Source organism: Myotis daubentonii, chromosome 4 (genome assembly GCF_963259705.1).
Source record: "Myotis daubentonii chromosome 4, mMyoDau2.1, whole genome shotgun sequence".
NCBI classification, from domain to species: domain Eukaryota; kingdom Metazoa; phylum Chordata; class Mammalia; order Chiroptera; family Vespertilionidae; genus Myotis; species Myotis daubentonii.
In genome coordinates this window covers 52,778,729-52,798,943 of record NC_081843.1, presented here as the reverse complement: position 1 = coordinate 52,798,943, position 20,215 = coordinate 52,778,729, and the positions used below count along the sequence as shown (strand labels likewise).

The following is a 20,215-nucleotide window of genomic DNA, read 5'->3' as shown; positions in this document are numbered from 1 at the left end:
AAAAACAGTAATAAATGAACTGATTGTTATTTGGTCAGAATGAAATGTTTTGAGAAATATGTTAACTTTTACTCATTATTCACTAATTAATTTTGGTAATTCCAAAAATTAAAATTCTGTGCAATGTATTCATTCAGTTATTGCTAATATCTTATATTGGAATAATACTTTATTCTTTTCAAAACTTATTTTTTTAAACCTATTTTTTTCTCAGAATTCACTGGCAGAACTATTTTGGAAATGAAGACATACATGAGTGTTTTGTGATAAGAGACTTGTAGATGTCAGCAGCATTTAGTACAAAACTTTGACTTTTAATTGAGTTCCCTTTAAACTGGGATGTCTTCTATTAAAGGCTAGTAAAAGAGTTCTTTCTTCACTTTGTTGTTAGTATTTCATAAAATTTTAAGGAGTTTTGAGAAATCTTAATGTGTTTTTTTAGTCCTTTCCAAATGTTAAAGTCTGTTAATAGTACATTTTTGAATTTAGAAAATATAATTAAGCCATTCTACTCTTATATATTTAATCTATCTCTTGATTTTGTCAGGAGCAACACAAAGAAACATATCTATTAATAAGCACTATATGTACTTGTTTCTGTGCCAGAACTACAACTAGAAATGATTATGTACTCAATTGGTTTTTAATATTGGGCATGTTATATCATCTGACCTGTTGGAAGTTTATCTCAAAAGTGTCAGCCAAAAGTCTCCATCTAATACAATTAAACAGTCTCCTTTCTATGTTCAGTAACAGTGTTGTAGATAAAAGTAACTGAATGGGATTGAAGAAACTAACAATGCTTGTCACTTGTATAAGATGAAGGCTTAGTAATTATGGTGGACTGACTATTGCTGAGAGAAATGGAGGCATGGGGTACGGCGTTAGAAGGTTTTTCCTAGCAGCTATATTGGGATTCTTGAAGATGTGTCTCAAGTTTTGAAGCCCTTCCTAATAGTTTCACTTCGGTTTTAGATACATTGTTACAATGTCAGTTATCTGTAAACCAGTGGTTCTCACCCTGGGTGAGTTTTGTCTCCAGGAGAAATTTGACAATAAATATCTGGAGACATTTTTGTTTATCAGGTGGGAAAGTGTTACTGGTATCTATGTAGTGGGTAGAAACCATGAATGCTGCTGAACATTCTTCAGTTACAGAACTGCCTCCTACAGCAAAGATTTATCTGGTGAAAATGTCTATAGTGTCAAGGTTGAGTAACTCTGCTCTAAACAATAGAGTTAAATGATGGTAGGGTTTCTCAATTCTAGTGACAAATTCAATTTCTGAATTCCTGTGCTGCTTGGTGAAGGAATATGACATAAATTACTCCTGTTATTTTAACTATTACATTGCTCCCAAATAATTTATTCATCAAAAATATATTTACTGTGGACATATACAATAGTGTGGTAGGCCTGGGGGGTGGTGGTAGGCGTGGGGTGGAGGGGGTCAGTGATGGAAAAAAATGGGACACCTATAATACTTTCAACAATAAAGATGAGTTAAATATATATATATATATATATATATATATATATATATATATATATATATATATATATATCTTATACATATATATATACTAGAGGCCCGGTGCACAAAATTTGTGCACTCCGGGGGGGGGGGTTCCCTCAGCCCGGCCTGTGCCCTCTCGCAGTCTGGGACCCCTCGGGAGATAATGACCTGCTGGCTTAGGCCTGCTCCCGGGTGGCAGAGGGCAGGCCCAATCCCTAGGTGCAGGCCCTGGTTGGGCTCAGAGCAGGGCCAATTGGGGAGTTGGGGCGCCGCCCCCTGTCATGCGCAGAGCAGGGCGGATCAGGAGGTTGCGATGCCACCCTCAGTCACGCTCAGGGTAGGGCCGATTGGGGGGTTGGGGCACCGCCCCCTGTCACACTGAAGGCAGGGTCGATGGGGAGGTTGCAGCGCCACCCCCTGTCACACACAGAGCAGGGCCAATCAGGGGGTTGGGGCGCTGCCCCCTGTCACGCACAGAGCAGGGCGGATAGGGAGGTTGTGGCCCCACCCCCTGTCACACACAGAGCTGCAGGGCGATCAGGGGGTTTGGGCGCTGCCCCGTCACGCTGATCCCAGTGCCGGGAGGCCTCGTGGCTCCGCTGATCCCAGTGCTGGGAGGCATATTACCCTTTTACTATATAGAATAGAGGCCTGGTGCATGGGTGGGGGCCGGCTGGTTTGCCCTGAAGGGTGTCCTGGATCAGGGTGGAGGTCCCCACTGGGGTGCCTGGCCAACCTGGATGAGGGGATGATGGCTGTTTGGAGCTGGTCACACACCCTTCAGGGTGGGGGTCCCCACTGGGGTGCCTGGCCAGTCTGGGTGAGGGGCTGAGGGCTGTTTTCAGGCTGGGACTGAAGCTCCCAACTGCTCCTTTTTTTCTTTTTTCTTTTTTATTCTGGGCCAGCTTTAGCTCTGAGGCTCCAGCTCTTAGGCCTCCGCTCCTGAAAGCAGGTATCTGGTTTGTTTCGCTTCTCGAAACTCTGTATCAACTCCAGCTCTGAGATCCCAGCCGGCTGAAAGCTGGTTTCTGGAGTTTTGTTTAGCGTCTATATTTGTTACAATCTTTGAAACTGCAGGCTCAGAGGCCTGCAGCGGCAGGCGCGGAACGTTGTAGTCCTCCTTCACTGAAGCAAGCAAGCCTCATGTTAGTTTCAAGCTGCCTGGCTGCCGGCCGCCATCTTGGCTGACAGTTAATTTGCATATCGCCCTGATTAGCCAATGGGAAGGGTAGTGGTCGTATGCCAATTACCATGTTTTTCTTTTATTAGTGTAGACATATATATATATATATATATATATATATATATATATACACATACATATACTTATTGTATATTTAAGTTTGCAAGGGTTAATCCTTTCAAGGATTTCATACTAAAACTAGAGGCCTGGTGCATGAGATTCATGCACTGGGGGCGGGGATGGTGTCCCTCAGCCCATCCTGTGTCCTCTCGCAGTCCGGGAGCCCTCGGAGGATGTCCAACTGACAGCTTAGGCCCGGAGGCTGAAGAGGCTCCCACCACCACTGCTGTACTCGCCAGCCTTGAGCCCTGTGGGAGCGTACTGACCACCAGGGGGCAGCTCCTGCATTGAGTGTCTGCCCCCTGGTGGTCAGTGTGCATCATAGCGACTGGTCGTTCTGCCATTCAATCGATTTGCAAGTTAGGGTTTTATTATATAGGATGGATCAATTTATTTTAATAATCACCAAGAAAGAATGAGCATGGAAAATAATACAATAAATAATAAATAATCATACCCTATGCCTTTTCTTTCCTGAGGCATTTAATTTATTAATTTTGTTGTTGATTGTGTTGAAATATTATGTCCAATAGAAATGAACGAAACAAGTAGATAGTTTGTGAAAAATAAATTCAAATGACCAGTAATTCTGTGACAATTAAATATATAGTATATATATTTTTTAAAAAAGAAGCTATTTCACCTACCAGATTGGCAAGGATTTAATAATTTGATAATACCCAGTGTTGTGTAGGTTATGGAGGAATAAGCTCTCATGAAGTCTTGGCAGAAATGAAAACTAGTGTAACCTATTTGGAGGATAATTTGGTAATATATATCAAAATTTAACTTGCACATACACTTTGACTCAGGAATTCTACTTCTAGAACTTTAACCTACAAATATGCAAAGATATGTATGTCTGTAGCCATAATATGGTGGGTTGCCTTAGGTCTGAATCCTGACAGTATAGTTTATTATCTTTGTGAAACTGGACAGATTACTTAATTCCTTTATGCCTCATTTTCCTTAAATGTAAAATGGTAACAATGGCATCCAGCTCATAGTGTTAACATTCTATGAATAAATGTGGAATGAATGGAATATTCCTTGGCACATGGTACAGTTTATGTATTATTTTTTGTTTTATTACTACTTACAATAAGGACTGTAAGCACAATGCTTAGGTTTTTCAGAGGCCTTTGGAAATATTCGATATCTGAAAATTTTTGTTAGTTCCATGATATGAAAAGAAAACTGCTACAAGGTATAATATATCACTTCATTAATTATTAAATTCAGATTACACAAAAATATTTTAAACAATTCATAGGTTACATTTTCTCACTTTTAATATCTGCATATGAGGGTATCTAAGAAATCACTTTTTAATATATATGATATTATTTGAATAGAGGCTAAGGACTATAAAGATCTCAGACAGTCCTTTTATTTGAGCAAAACACTGGAAACACCCTAAATAGTCATTAGTAAAGATTTGGTTAAATGAATTTTAGTATATCCATAATCTTCCCATTATGTAGGTTTTAAATAAAATAAGATAGTTAATATGTATGCTTATATGGAAAGATATCTGAAGTATATGATAAAGAGCAAAAACAAGTTATAGAATAATATTTATGGTGTGAGCCTATTAATAAAAAATGGTACATATATGTATGTTTGTATATACATAGACTATATCTTGAAATGGAGGAGAATGGATGGGGTAAGTAGGGAAGCATGTTGGGGCAAATATTGATAATAATGTTAAATAAATATGGTTTTATTTCTCATCTCTTTGAATTCTTTTGTTAGCATGACTATCTCCAGAATATTAGGTATTCATTTTTTCTTTCATTGTGTCAGTTCCTTTTACTAAGCTTTTGTTTCTGAGTCATATGGCTTTAAGTAGTTTTAGAGTAGAACTCTCCCAAAAGCTCTATTTGAAAATGCTAATATTTTATAGAATGTGCTTACCTGTATTCTACATTTTTCCTTAGCCCATTTAAGAGCTTAATGTGTTAATATCAAATAGTATTAAGAAAAACTTCAGGAACATTTCCCTTTTTGTTTTGCATTCCTTTATGTTTGTTTAAGAGGTCAATGACCACCCTGTCCATTGTGAAAGGTTATGTTAGTTTGGAAGTGAGAATCATTAATATTTGTGACTGCTGGAGAATTTTTCTATAAATAGGAGTCATACTGGCAGTCTCCCAGACTGCTGATTAGTAGTGACTATGAAACAGAGAATATTGGGCCACATTTCTCTTGGACTCTTCACAATTCTTGGCTAGATGTCAGATGCTGTGAATGATTAATTGATATCTTTGTTGAGTGAGTGAGTGAATGAAGACTGTTTTATGGAGAGATTTCAGGGAGTTTCTGAATAATGGATCTCATGCCTGGCTTCATATTATGATTTCTTAGGGAGCTTTTAAAAATGCTGATACCTGGGACCCAACCCAAAGCAATTAAATTATATTTATTGATGGTAAGATTGGGCACTGGAGTTTTTGGTAAACTTTCCACATGATTTTAATGTGCATACAGGATTGAAAATCTCTGCCATAAGCCCACTCAAGTTGTAGAGGTGTGTGTGTTACTCTCTGGGGGGAAGTCCCTGCAAATTTTTAGAGGGCTTCGTGACCCAAAATGACTAAGGACTAATACTTGAATATCAGTCCATTTCTCATGAACTTACAGTCCTCAAATCTTATAGAATTATTGGGGAGAACTAGCCTTTTTACAATAGACACCTAGTTAGATGACACCTTTTAAGTTTTTCTTTTTCTTAGGTTCTTCATTGTAACATACAATTTATTTTCATTATCAGAAACTTATTTATAAGTTTAATAATTTATGTTCTTGGTTTTTATTTATTGTATCATGTAGCGTTTTCTCAAATAAATGTAAGAGGTTCTGAGATTATTATACAACTAGTATCTTTATCCAAAACAAGATTATATAGTTTTGCTGCCTGCCCTTTTTCAGATTTGATGAAAATCTAGTGATAGGAGAGTAAGTGACGTTATCGCACTCATCCATCTAAATATGTGCCACTCAGCATACTTTTATTAATTACCTATCAATTATATTTATAAATGTTGCATATATATATATATATATATATATATATATATATATATATATATATATATAGTGTCCCAAAAGTGTATACACACTTTAAAAAAAAATATATATATATATATATATATATATTTATTGATTGCAGAGAGGAAGGGAGAGGGAGAGAGAGTTAGAAACATCAATGATGAGAGAGAATCATTGATCAGCCACCTCCTGCACGCTCCACACTGGGGATCGAGCTTGCATCCCGGGCATATGCCCTGACTGGGAATTGAACCATGACCTCCTGGTTGGTAGGTCGACTCTCAACCACCGAGCCACCCCAGCCGGGCTACACACTTTTTTTATTGAAACATATCCATGCTCATTCATTTGTCTGTGGTCCACAGGTAATCTGCTACAGTGGCAAAGTTAAGCAGTTGTGACAGAGACAATGTGTGGTATTCTCATTACTTCCCACTGCTACTTGGTGCAGTACAGATCATAGTTGACACAGTTATAACTCAACAGTATTTTGAGTGCCACACATACTGCTGCCCAAGATCATTTTATTTACTTTTTAATATTAGTCCATGCCTATTAAGTCAAAACAAGGAAATAAAATGCATTTTGAGTGTCATACTTCTAAGTCACAGTGGAGTGTGGATTATTTTCTTATTGAATTAGATGGTAAAGCATTGTGTTTATTTTGCAGTGACACCCTGGCTGTGCTAAAATAATGGAATATATGCTTACATTACCAAGTACACATGCCGCTCAATATTACCAGCTCAGAGAACAGTGCTAGTCAGAAAACTGAGAGGATTTAAAATGGAATACCTCATTACAGCAGACTTTCTTCAGAAAAATAGAATATGTAAATGAGAATGCAACCAAAATAAGTTTCTGGGTGGCTCATTTCTTAGCCAAGTAAGCAAAGCCATTTACCAATGATGAATTAATTAAGTAGTGTTTCATTATAGTAACTGAAGAAATATGTCCAATGAAAATAAACATGTTATAACAATTAGTGTTTTTTTAAATATAATTTTATTGATTTTTTACAGAGAGGAAGGGAGAGGGGTAGGGAGTTAGAAACATTGATGAGAGAGAAACATTGATCATCTGCCTCCTGCACACTCCCCACTGGGGATGTGCCCGCAACCAAGGTACATGCCCTTGACTGGAATCAAACCTGGGACCCTTGAGTCCGCTGGCCGACAATCTATCCACTGAGCCAAACCGGTCAGGGCACAATTAGTTTTTCAGTGAGAATATTTGCTTGAAGAGCTGAGACATTGAGAGCTACATCATTAGTTGATTAAAAAAACTACTCAGATAATTTCATGTGCTTTCCCCTGACTCTTGATGAGTCAGCAGGTGTGATCAAAAAGTGCTCAGCTGTTGTTTATTTGAAGAGTCGATGCCTAGTTTTAAGTGACTGAAGGCTTACTCTCTGTGAATAGCCTGAGTGGGTCAACTACAGATAAGAATATTTTCAAGGAATTAAGACAACACTAATCCAGTACAAACTGAAGTTGAATCTTTTAAGATGTGTAACAAATGATGGTGTTAAAAATATGTGTGGATCAGAAAGAGGCTTAGTTGAACAAATTTACAAAGCATATGGAAATGTTAAGAGTTTTAATCCTATGGTTAGTCATTATATTATCCATCACCAGGTACTTCGTGAAAAATATTTGAATCTAACCAGATGTTATTGAATCAATCATGTCACCAATGACCTTCATTTGCTCTTGTGGACTTTACCATCATCCATTACATGAATTTTTGTTAGAAATTGAAACTGAATATCTTGACTTGCCCTATCACATAGGACTTTGATGATTTAGAAGCGGAAAGTTTTATTGGTGGTTTTTTTGGTTTGTTTGTTTATTTTTAGTTCAGAGCCCAGATTGTAAGTGAGAATCATTAGTCACTACTAATCAGCAGTCTGGGAGACTGCCAGTATGACTCTTATTTATAGAAAAATTCTCCAGCAGTCACAATATTTCTAAATAATCAAAATTTCCCTCAACTGTTATTATTGGAAACTGAATTCTCAAAGTTTTGGATATTAGCTTGTGCTAAAGACTTGATAATTTTCCTATTGAATTCAACCTAAAATTATGAGCTAATATAGTGCTTATATCCAGAACATACATGCAGTAAAGTCATTTAGATGACAACTAATGTTATTTGAATCCCAGGAAATGTCAGGTTGTTTTATACTTCCTGTGCAGTCCAACATTTAAACATAAAGCAAGATCACCATTCTTATAAAATTTGTAGCTGATGAATTTTCTGAGTTCAAGCTATGTTTCTAGCAGCATGTTTTGGAACTTGGTGCAAATATTTCGACATTTCAAAATCCACTTAATTGTGCAATTGAGGAGTTCCCACCTAACTTTAGAAGTGATGAATGTTCAATATAGTGACATGCTAAAAAGCATGCAATATAATTTTATAAATGCCAGCTAAGCAGTAAATATATTCAATTGAAATCATATGCTCATGGATTGATAATGGTATTTGGCAACACTCATCTGTGTGAAAAGATATTTTCAAAGATCAAATACATAAAATTTCATTATATATCTGCTTTAGCAAGTGAACATTTGTAGCTGATTTTGATGATAAGCACTAGCTTTGAATTTCAATAAAGGTAAACATTATCACACTAAAAATATTTCTATCTGCATAGTAGACTGTTATTATGCTAAATTATACTCAATTATTATTATTATATTTTGAATTTGTCAAAATATTTGTGAATATTTTTTCTCCTTTTTCTTATATTAATATCTATATAATATTCCTTGATTTTGTCTCTTGGTGGAAAAGCCTACAATATTTTACTTTCCAGACCTTTATAGAAACTGTTTGCTGACTGTTGTGGGAATGGCACCCATTTTACCTATTAAACTGTCTGAATCAACTTTCTCAATTGGTGTCATGACAAACACTGCAATACTGTCATGTCTTAAGAAGGGCCTTGGTTTTATCAAGTCTGTTTTTGCCTGTTTTCACAGTCTTTGCCCAAGTTTTGTTTTTGGGTGAATTATATGAGGCTATGTTAGGGAATACTTTTTCAAAGAGTGGATTGGAACGATTTGGAAATATGCAAAATATTAGAAGCAGATGCTATGTTAGGAAAGGTTGATTAAGGGAAACAAAGAGGTTACACAGAATGTAGGTGGATTTGTCAGATTGCAGGTGGCTGTCTTTAACAAAAACTTTTGCATGGTTGATTGGAAGTCACCTGTTTAATTTTGGGAAAAACTAATACATATTTGTGCAATGGTATAGAAGGTTATACATAAATTGCTGTGAGATTAATAAAAAAAGGTTTATTCCATTTATGCTGAAGTAATAAAGATGTCAGGAGATTACTTCAGGCAACTGTCACCCTTATTCCATTTGTTTTTTTATTAACCCAAATATCACAATTAATGTGACAGTATTGGAAACTTACAATTTTTTAGGAAGTTGGGTCTCTGTAAGAGTGCTGTAAGATATAGATGATGTTATCCAGTGGTTTGGGAATACAAAAAGTGTTGTATAAGTACTGAAAACTTGTTATGATCCATAGTAATTATTTTAGGCTTTTTAATATTTAAATACAGTCAAATCCTTAAAAATTAACTAATGCATGCAGATGATAAAAATCAGCAAAATCTTACAGGAGGGTATACAATGAAAATCAAGGTTCTCCCTCTTTTTTATAGACCCCATTTCTAGTTTCCAGTGTTAATTCATTAAAAAAATGTATGTATCTTTTCAGTATGTATATATAAGCACTACATGTATATAAATTGTCTACTTAAATGGGGTTATTCTGTGCATAGTTTTTGCCTTGTTCTCTTAACATTTATGAACTCTTAGTAGGGTATAGTGTTTTACTGCTTTCATGTAACATGATTATTGAATTTAGTTATTTATTGATGGACATTTAAATTATTCCTCAGTTTGTTAATATTGCCAGGGCTGGAAGCAGGTTTTGTGGAGACTGAAGCTTTCACAATTTTTTTTTGAGGAGGGGGGTAACTAGAACAAATACCATACATATTTACAAATATAAAATTAAGTATAGACCCTTGGAAGGTATCTTGCAAGTGAGGTGCCTGAAGGTTAGTGTCATTAGCGTTATCGTAAGTTCACCTTTGCTTATTGAAATTACAAGTAGTGCTACAATAAACATCCCTGTGATTACATCTTTTTGCACTCATTGAAGCATATTATTTTGGATAAATTTTATGAGGTGGAATTAATAAAATGGACTCCCGATCACAGCATGTACCTGGGTTGCACTTTGGATCCCCCTGCCCCAGTTGGGAGGCAACCAATCTATATGTCTCTCTCACAATGATCTCTCTCTCTCTCTTTCTCTCTTTCTCTCTTTCTCTCTTTCTCTCTTTCTCTCTTTCTCTCTTTCTCTCCCTCTCTCTTCCCTGTTTCCACTCTCTAAAAATCAATGGAAAACATCCTTGGGTGAGGATTAACAAAAAAACAACAACAAAATGGTCTGCTCTGTACCATTCAGTAAGATAGCCACTAGCCACATGAGTCTGTTCAGCCCTTAAAATGAGGCAAATGCAACTGAGGGACTGAAATTTTACTTTACTTTAAATTAAATTACATTTGGCTACTGTTTTGGACATCACAACCTTAAATGTCTGAGTGTGTGTGTGAGTGTGGTGTGTGTGTGTGTGTGTGTGTGTGTGTGTGTGTGTGTGTGTGTGTGAAGTGAATGTAATTAATGTATGGATTGATAATGAGGAAACTGTTTATTCTAGGTTGAAAACTTTAGCAGAGGAACTTATGCAGACACAGCAAATGCTATTAAACAAGGAGGAGGCTGTCCTGGAGCTAGAGAAAAGAATTGAGGAATCTTCTAAGACCTATGAAAAGAAGTCTGAGTAAGTAAAACAAAAATAACTTGAAGGAAGAAAGTGTAATTGATAATATTTTACTAAATACTTCATTTACGTGTATTATGGATTTAAAATTTCTAGAAGCTGAAATTTCATTTTAAGTATAAAACTTAGAAACTTTCGAGGACTCTAGAAAAATAGTATGTGTTTGTTAATATAGTGTACAGATTATATATCTTAATATTTTACATTTAAATACTTTTCTGAAAAATCCTGTTAAAAGTTGTCTTTATTTCCCCTCATCACTGGCCACAAGATTCATTGTGAATTCCTTGTTAAGAAAGTGACAGGCCAGTTATATGTAGAAATTGGCTTCTACTGTGTTAGAAGGAAGCAAACATATTAAAAAATAGCAGTCTGCTTCACCTATAAAAATCATATTGAGATTTGCAGTGCTGTTTTTGTGTCACCATTGTTTTTCTTGCTCATTTCTAGATCTGTACATGTTTTTCCAAAACCTCTGATTTTACTTGTCTTGTTAAACTCTTGCTTTTAATTTTTGTGTTAATTATGTTTTCTACTGTTTTAAGTAAATTTTGAAAAAAATTAAAAATTCTAATTCAACTTTGGCAATGATTTGCATCTCCAACAGGGATTAGTTTCTTTCATATGACTAGCCCAAGTAGAGTTCCTCCTGTTATACTCTCACATACTCAAGGAAATTGTGATGTGTAGGATTTCTCTCTTTGGTCTATACTTGCTCTTACTTTCACAACTTTTCAAATATTTACTTTTCTCAAATCTCTGATCTCCTTATCTCTCCCACTGAAGTCAAAGAATATCTCTCCTACATTGTAGAAAGAGTTAGAATCATCAGGTGGCAATTCTTATTTTCTGGGACTAGATATCCAAATCCACCACATTTGTTCCCATTCTCTTTCCTTCCATAGAAGAACTGCTCCTTGTTCTAAGTCTGTTTCTTGTGTCTGTCTCTTGTATCCCATCATCTCTTACTTTTTTTAGAAAATTTGCATTATTTTATATATTATGTCCAACTTTTTCTCTCAACAGGATCCTATGTCACTTTTTAAATATGCCTGTCTTTTAAAAAAATGTTTTTATTGATTTTAGAGAGAGCAGAAGGGAGAAGGGGAGAGAGACAGAAACATCAGTGAGGAAGAAACATGAATCAGGTGCCTCCTGCACTCCCCATACTGGGGATGGAGCCAGGCTGTGCCCTGACCTCTGAATTGAACTGGTGACTTCTGGGTACATGGGATGATGCTCAACTAATTGAGCCACACTGGTTAGGGCTTTGCTTTGGTCTTGATCCTAAAAATAATCTTCACCTCTCTGCCCACTCCAGATAACTCTTTCTAAATTTTCATAGTTCCTCTGTCATTGCTTTCTGTTTTCTTAGTCAAACTTGTTCCAAGAGTAATTATGCACAAGCATTTTCTCAACTCCCACTTAGTTCTCAACCTGCATATATCTGGCTTCTGCCCATTACTATTGAAATAAGTATGTGTAAGATCACCAATGATCTTTACATTACTAAATTTAGCAACTGTTTTACTTGGTCTCCTCACAGTATCTGACTTTATTGACTTTATGTTTCTTCTTTTCTTTCCTTTTAAAAAAAATGTATATGTTGATTTCAGAGTGGAAGAGAGAGGGAGAGAGAGCCAGAGAAACATCAATGATGAGAGAGAATCATTGATCGGCTGCCTCCTGCACGCCCCACACTGGGGATCAAGTCTGCAACCTGGGCATATGCCCTTGACCCGAATCGAATCTGGAACCCTTCAGTCCGCAGGCTGACGCTCTATCCATTGAGCCAAACCAGCTTGGGCTATGTTTCTTCTTTTCAATTGGCCTTTGGGACCCAATATGCCAGATCTTACTCCTCTCTTTCTGGCCACTCTTTCTTTATAAACCTGTTTTCCTCCACTCAGCCAATCCATTTTGGAGTTACTAAAGGCATGGCCCCAGGTTATGCCACTCACCTCCCTGAACTCTATCTCTAGATGATCGCCTAAAGATGACCCATATTTATTACTTCCAGATTTCTCCTCTGAACTGTCTGGCCATGCAGTCATTTGCCTACTTGACAGGCCTACTTGGGTGTCTTAAAAATACCCTAAATTTTCTGTGTCCGAGGCTGAATTAAAAATTTTAATCCAACCCAATTCAATCCAACCTAGTTCACTCTTAGTATTCCTTATTTCAGTGAATGGCAGCACCATCCATCCTATTATACAACTCAGCATGGTAGGAGCCTGCACCTTTCATTTATAGGATGGCTCTTATTACAGCTTGGTGTTAAATATCATATTGGAGTCACTGAGCCTTTCAGAGGTGAGAATAGAAATTTAAGTTACTCTGGTCATTCCTTTAATTTGACAAATTTCAGTTTTGTATCACTAAATCTTCTATTTGGATTATAAAAATAAAATCTATCAACCATTGCTAATATTACATTCAAAATAGAATTATCTTTTGATTTTTTCTATTTGCAAATAAATTTCTTACCATGTATACAGAAGACAAAGCAGTTCTACTTTTTACAGCTTTTAAATGAACACATTGTAAATGACTCCTGTTTTAAAATTTAGTGGTTATAAAGAAAGACAATAGGGTAGCTGACTTTCTCACCCGTATGTATGACCATATATTGTTGGAAGAGGCAATGTTCAAGTGTTATCTTAATGTAGAAGTTGTGGGTTTCTTTGTTTTTTGGTGTGCTTTCTAGACTCAAATCGTTGACTTTGACTCTTTATCTACATAATCAGTGTGATCCATGTTCCTTCACCTATTTATATTTATCAGGAGATGAGAATGGGAGTAGAGTAGAGGGGCTTACATGTAAAGAGTGGTGGATATATGGGAAATAGCATTTCTTGAGTTCTTACTCTGTTCTACACATTATATTGGATGTTTTATATACTAGTATAGTAAGCCAATGAATGTTATCTTTACTTTGCTTTCTGTATAATTGCTCATATTTTAACTTTAGGAGAATTTAGATAACTTAGAATCACATGCCTAATAAGTGGTAGAAAACACATGAGTCCCTGACTCAAAAGTTTCTATCTTTTTTGATCACAGAATTTGCTTGATCTAATGATTTTAATAGTGCTTTTAGGAGAATAAATTAGAAGGGATAAGTATGTCAAGCAATACAGAGTATGAGTCTTGTTTAACCCAAGTTCTATTAGCCCTTCGTTACCATGGGAGTTTTATTGCTAGCTTCAATAAAAAAATCTTAAAAATGTTAAGTATATTTACATAAGGAAATAGTCATTGTGTAATCTCATTAATTTATACATTAGTAGGGTTGAAGTTTGTCTTTGAATAATATGTTAAAGTATTTTGCTAAACAAATGGTCTTCAGGGATTCTGGGGAAATGTTTGATTTTCAATTTTGTGTTTCCTTTTTGTGTGTATATGTGTATATATATATATTTTAACTGCACTTAAATAATTAAAATCAATTTTTATTCAGTTTTAAAAGTAGATTTAGAATTATTTTTACTCTGTAAAAATTACTCCTGGAGCCATGCAGGATCTTAAGAGAGTTTTTGATTCATAATTGCCTTTCAAATTATATGATATCTGCAGCCCAGAAGTTTTAAGAGATTTGCAAAATGCCACATCTAGCCTGTAGTGAAGGTAAGAATTGAACTATCTAAAATATTGTTCTAGTCTGCAAATTCAGGGTACTTTTAATTTACTCTGAATTATTTTTACATTAGCTTCATATACAATGCTACTTGAAAATAACAAAACAATAAAATGACATTTTTCTCACAAATACTATTTACATTCTTAAATTAATGGAATCATACTGAATTTTTGCTTACCATTATTGGATCTATTAAAATATAATATAATAAAGAACTAAAGTTAAAACCTACAAATTTGGATTTAAGTAATTATCTCTAAAACATCTTATAGTAACAGTGAAAAAATATATAAGAAATCATTTGATAGTTTTGATTCCTATAATAGAGTGATATGAAGTGAAAAGTGAACTTAGAGAATGATTTTTCTATAACATGAATTTCACACAAGAACAGAATTTTAGCTCATATAAATAATGTAGCCCTCAGTTGAAATGTTGCAGAATTTTATTTAAAAAAATAAGGTAAAGAGAGTAAAGCCAACCACTAAAAATGGTATGATTTTAATACAACATAAAGCACCACTCTAGTGTACATATCTTTACTCATTACTTTTAGAGTACGTTTACTCAACTGGAAATAATATAAATCTTCACTTGATTTATGATCCTTGACTACTGATTAGAACATAGTTTATGGGAAAATATACCAAGCATATGTCTTTTATGACTCAATGGCATAAAGAGCTAGACTATTACTGTTGGTTTTAGTGCTTGGTTTTAGTTTCAAAAAGAGAATGATTAATTTTGTACCAATATCACCTAGTACTTAAAAATACTGTCTACATCATAAAATCATAACTCCTGGAGCCATGCAGGATCTTAAGAGAGTTTTTGATTCATAATTGCCTTTCAAATTATATGATATCTGCAGCCCAGAAGTTTTAAGAGATTTGCAAAATGCCACATCTTGCCTGTAGTGAAGGTAAGAATTGAACTATCTAAAATATTGTTCTAGTCTGCAAATTCAGGGTACTTTTAATTTGGACTCAGCACTTTTAAATTACGTGTATTACCAAAAAATGTGCTCTGTAAATAGGAAATCTATTCAACAATATTTTTTGCATGTCTGCTAAGTTCTGTGAATACAATGAAAGGTAAGACATATATGGCTACATGTCTCATGAAGCTTATACTTTTGTGGAATACACCAATACAACACAAGAAATTAACAATTGTGATAATTGCTGTGAAACAGGTAGTTCTGATAGAACAGAGGAGCACCTACTAAATTTAGGTGGCCAGGGGTCTCCTGGGAAATGGCATCTTTGCTGAGACCTGGAAGATGGAAGGTGCCATCCACATGAAGAGGAGTTTGAGATAGCAATAAGTAGCACATGTATAGGTTCTGATCCCTTCCATTTTTTAAATTTACTTATGGCTTTTTATGCATCTTGTGTTATTTAATCATGTATTTACTATAATTTTCTTCTTATTAAAATATACACATAATAGTTTGCTCAGTGGTGTTATAAGCATATAAAATAATTGTATAGTGCGTTGTATAGTGATTACAGCAATACTTTAAAAAAACTATTGAACAAAAGCAAGATGTTAATGTATGTGAAATTGTCATTACACATAGAGCTTAATAGGATTAATTGGAAGAAGCTGGTATTGCTCATTAACTTCATTATAAGACATGAAAATTGACCACAGTCATATAATAGGGCATATGCTGCCCCTGCAAGTCTCATTGTTTTAAAAACCACTAAAATAAAAACCAAGAAATTTATATTTTAACCTAATTCTTGGTAGTAGGATAGTATTTCAGAATTTCTGATTACAATGTGGTACAATGTAGTTTATACTTAGAACTCAGAAGGAGAATAAAAAAGGCCTGTCCCTATAATAGATTATTTAGGAACCCAGGGCATATGAGATGACAATAGCCTCACCTTACCAGAGGAAGCATGATGACAGCAACAGCGATAGACATTTTCAATTACATTTTTAATTTTGAGGTAATTATAGATTTCTGTCTATGTGTATGACTTAATAGAGGTCCCATGTACTTTATATTCACTTTGCCCCAATGGAAGCATTTTGGAAAAGTATAATAATATTATAATTGTAGATATTGACTTTGATATAGTCATGACTTAGAATGTTTCATCACTGCAAGCATTCCCTCATATTGTACTTTTGTAGCTACACTGCTTTCCACTCCCTTCTAAGTCCCCAGTATCCTTTAATCTGTGCTCCATTTCTACAATTTTGTCTTTTCAAGAATGTTTTATAAATAAAATTTCACTGAATGTAGCCTTTTTACATTAATCAATTCTCTACCTTTTTGTTGGGCTAATCTCCTGAAATTCATTGCCATATAATTGAGGAGATTTCAGCTTTCTTAGAGCATCACTGAGGTTGCTGCATACTCAATTTAATTGGAATTGATTTTCAAAATATTAATCAGCATCATATTTATAAATAAAAATCTTTCACTATGAGTTCCTTCTGCCTACACTTACCCAGTTTATGTTGATCCTTTTAAGTTCTATTTTAAGAAGGTAACATTCTGACCTTATTCTCCAACTTTGAAGCTTCCTCTATTGACAATCTATTGTCTCTTACATATAAGTAACTTACTTTCCGTAGTGCATGGCACATTTCTTTAAGATATTAATATACTATGTATGACAGTGTTTCCAAAAGTGTTCTCCACTACCTGGGTTTTCTTTTGTGTGTGTGGCTTAAATATGATGAGTTAGTTTGAAATTTCTACTAGGGGCAGCCTCCAAGGAGTAAAAAGTCACAATAAGGCACCATGTGGCTATGTAGTTCTCCAAAGGAGGGATTGGAATATTTTTTATTTTTATAGTGATGACATTGGAAAGATTTGGGGACTTACGCTCATTCCCTTATTAACAGCTCAGCCCTCAGTGTTAGTTAGAACAGCTTTCCCCAACTCTGAACACACACTTCTCCCAATATACAAACAACGTGGTCCCAGGCTGTCACCTTGATTTGATTTATTTTACTCCAGGCGCAGATTGGATTCTAGCTATATTCCATGTGAGATATGAAGTACATTTAAGATTCTTCTTCAGTCATGCTAATTCATTTTAGGCCCTAGACTTCTGGACTTAAGTGTCTGTACTCTGTGAGGTAGATGGTTTAGCTGTAAAATAAAATGAATGCTGTAGACTGTAATATATTTGAAAGTATCTTGAATTTGATTTGAGCTTCCAAACATTTTCTTCCATTTTGTTAATGCTACTCCTATGATGACTCAAAATCTATTTAGTTTCCTAATTCTTCTGATTCTGTAGGATTCATAAAAATGAAAACAAAAGCATATATAAGATTTCTTTATAAGGTTTCTTTAAAGTATGCATTTCTTAAAGAAGTCAATACTTAATGTGTTCTTTTTTAGTATTGTGCTGCTGATAAGCCAAAAGCAGACACTTGAAGAGCTGAAACAGTCTGTGCAGCAGCTGAGGTGTACTGAGGCAAAGTTTACGGCACAGAAAGAATTACTAGAGCAAAAAGTGCAAGAAAATGATGGAAAAGAGCCACCTCCGGTAATAAATTATGAAGAAGATGCACGGTCAGTTACATCCATGGTAAGCTGAAGAGTAATCAAACAAGACACCACAAGAGTGGTATGTAGGTAATAAGTGAATACAAAAGTCAATTCTCATTTCTATAACAAATTGTTGCTCTTGTTAATATGCAGGTCCTATTAAACTTGTTTGTAAATGCAAAATAGACTTGTCAGTCACCTTCAGGTCACCCGGTGAGCACTTTCAGGAACCACCTGTAGAGTCAGAGGAAAAAGCTCTTCTCTTGCCTTCAGAACTGAAAACAAAGACTGCAGTTGTTTTTATTCCTGGGAGACAGCAGGAAGGTAGGGTGTACTTCTTAAGATAGAAGTAAGAAATAAGGAGAAAGCTATTTATTAATTTTTTTCTTAAGAACAGTAGAATATTATTTATCTGAGACGTGTTTATTGTTTTCACAATAAGATTTTTTCTTATAAATATCCTTAAACAACAATAAACACATTTAAATCCACCAACTAGAAATTTAACTTACTTTATAGTTTTATTAACTGTTTAAAAATACCTAGTACAATACTTTCCCTGTCTCCCTTTATTTCTTCATTCCTTTCTTCTTTCATCTTATGTTGGTGGTTCTCACCAAGGGGCAATTTTACTCCTCCCCGCTATCCCCACCCCAGCTCCAGGAGACATTTGACAATGTTTTTATTTATTTATTTTTAATTGAATTTGAGCTTCACAGTTAGTAATTGCTATTGGTATCTAGTGTGTAGAGTCTGGTGATGCTGCTAAACATTCTGAAGTGCACAGGGCAGCCTCTCAATTCACACACCCAACAAAGAATTAACCCAAAATATCAGTAGTGGCAAGGGTGGAGAAGCCTGAGCTATGTCCTTGGCTTTGTCTGTGGAGAGCTGGGTGCAGTCCATATAGAGGACCATCATAGATAATGATACTGTAGTTTATATTTTAGTAATTTTTGGTTTATGTGGTTCTGAATAGTATAGTTTGAGTGTCAGACAGATTCAGATCTTACATTGTGAATTATGAGTTATAATTCCTTGTTCTCTTTTACTATCCTCTCAGATAAAAAGGACCTCACTTTCTTGCTTATGATTCTTGATAACTATCTGGCATGTGCAATCTTTCAGAGGAACTTCTAAAGTTTTTTCTTTTATCAGGTTTTTGAAAACCTTAGCTAGTAAACATTTTGTTTTCTGAGTATAGTTAATAATATGTCCTTGTCTCCATGTGGGTGTAGAATTGGTTACTTAATAGCTTGATTTAGTGGCAGATAGGTTAAAACTGGCCATCTAATTTTAAATAATTCTGTGTGCATATGAACCCTGTTGGCATTATTATTATGATAGGAAAAGATAGTTATTCACAACACTAGATGTAGCATATTCTGATAATTACAACTAAAAACTTGACTTTGACATTTCAAATATACTGGTTCATTAATTCCTATTTATTAAAAGCTTATGATCATTTAGACTTTTTTCTTTCATAATCATTAAAAAGAAACCTTTTAAACAAATCCTATCTAATAAAGAGGGGATATGCAAATTGACCACCACTCAGTCACAAAGATGGTGGTGCCCATTGCCACAAATGGCAGCACCCAGTCCCCTCAGCCCTGCCGGAGTCCCCCAGTCCTTTCAGCCCCGCCAGAAGGGTGACAGGCACGCGGTGCGGCTGGACCTGCCCTCAGCCCCCCAGCCGCCCAGGGTCGGCCCGAGGCACAGGCAAGCCTCAGATGTCGGCCTCCCAGCTGATGCCAGAGGGGCAGGCAAGCCTTGGATGGCGGCTGCCCAGTGCCCAGGGCTGCCCGAGGCTCAGGTAACCAGGGCCGGCCGAAGCTTGCACTGCCGACAGTGGCAGCAGTGGAAGTGTGATGGGGGTGTTGCCTTCCCCTGATGGCTGGGTTGCCTCCTGCCCCTGAGGGCTCCCGGACTGTGAGAGGAGGCTGGGCTGAGGGAACCCCCTCCAGTGCATGAATTTTCATGCACTGGGCCTCTAGTGAATAAATAATGTTTCAGAGAGAATGTATAATACATTTTAAATTATAGTATATGCTTCCTTGCACTTTCACATTTTCTCTTGTAACAATTTATTCAATAATGATAATACCTTGTAAATTTTTACAAATTGATGTCAGATATTTCACTTTATCCAATTTATTTTAAATAATTAAAATGCTAATTATAAATATATCAGGTATTTATTGAAACAATGACTTTAATAATTTTTTAAGGAAATTACAAAGGACTAATGTAATATATGTAGTTCAAAGTAATAAAGTAACATTTTATAAATTACTCATTT

The 20,215-nt window shown here is 35.5% G+C and overlaps 1 protein-coding gene across 11 annotated transcripts in view; it reads left to right on the top strand.

Moving 5' to 3' along the window:
* FER (FER tyrosine kinase) overlaps positions 1–20,215 on the top strand; it is a 293,802-nt gene that overhangs the window by 71,241 nt on the left and 202,346 nt on the right. For 10 of the 11 annotated variants that reach the window (XM_059693942.1, XM_059693943.1, XM_059693946.1 and 7 more), the window contains 2 exons: positions 10,625–10,747; positions 17,761–17,950. In XM_059693942.1, the coding sequence (XP_059549925.1) occupies positions 10,625–10,747; positions 17,761–17,950 (313 nt within the window). Of the gene's footprint in view, positions 1–10,624; positions 10,748–17,760; positions 17,951–18,063; positions 18,206–20,215 lie in introns of those variants that run through there. The other variant, XM_059693952.1, reaches the window with a different exon arrangement.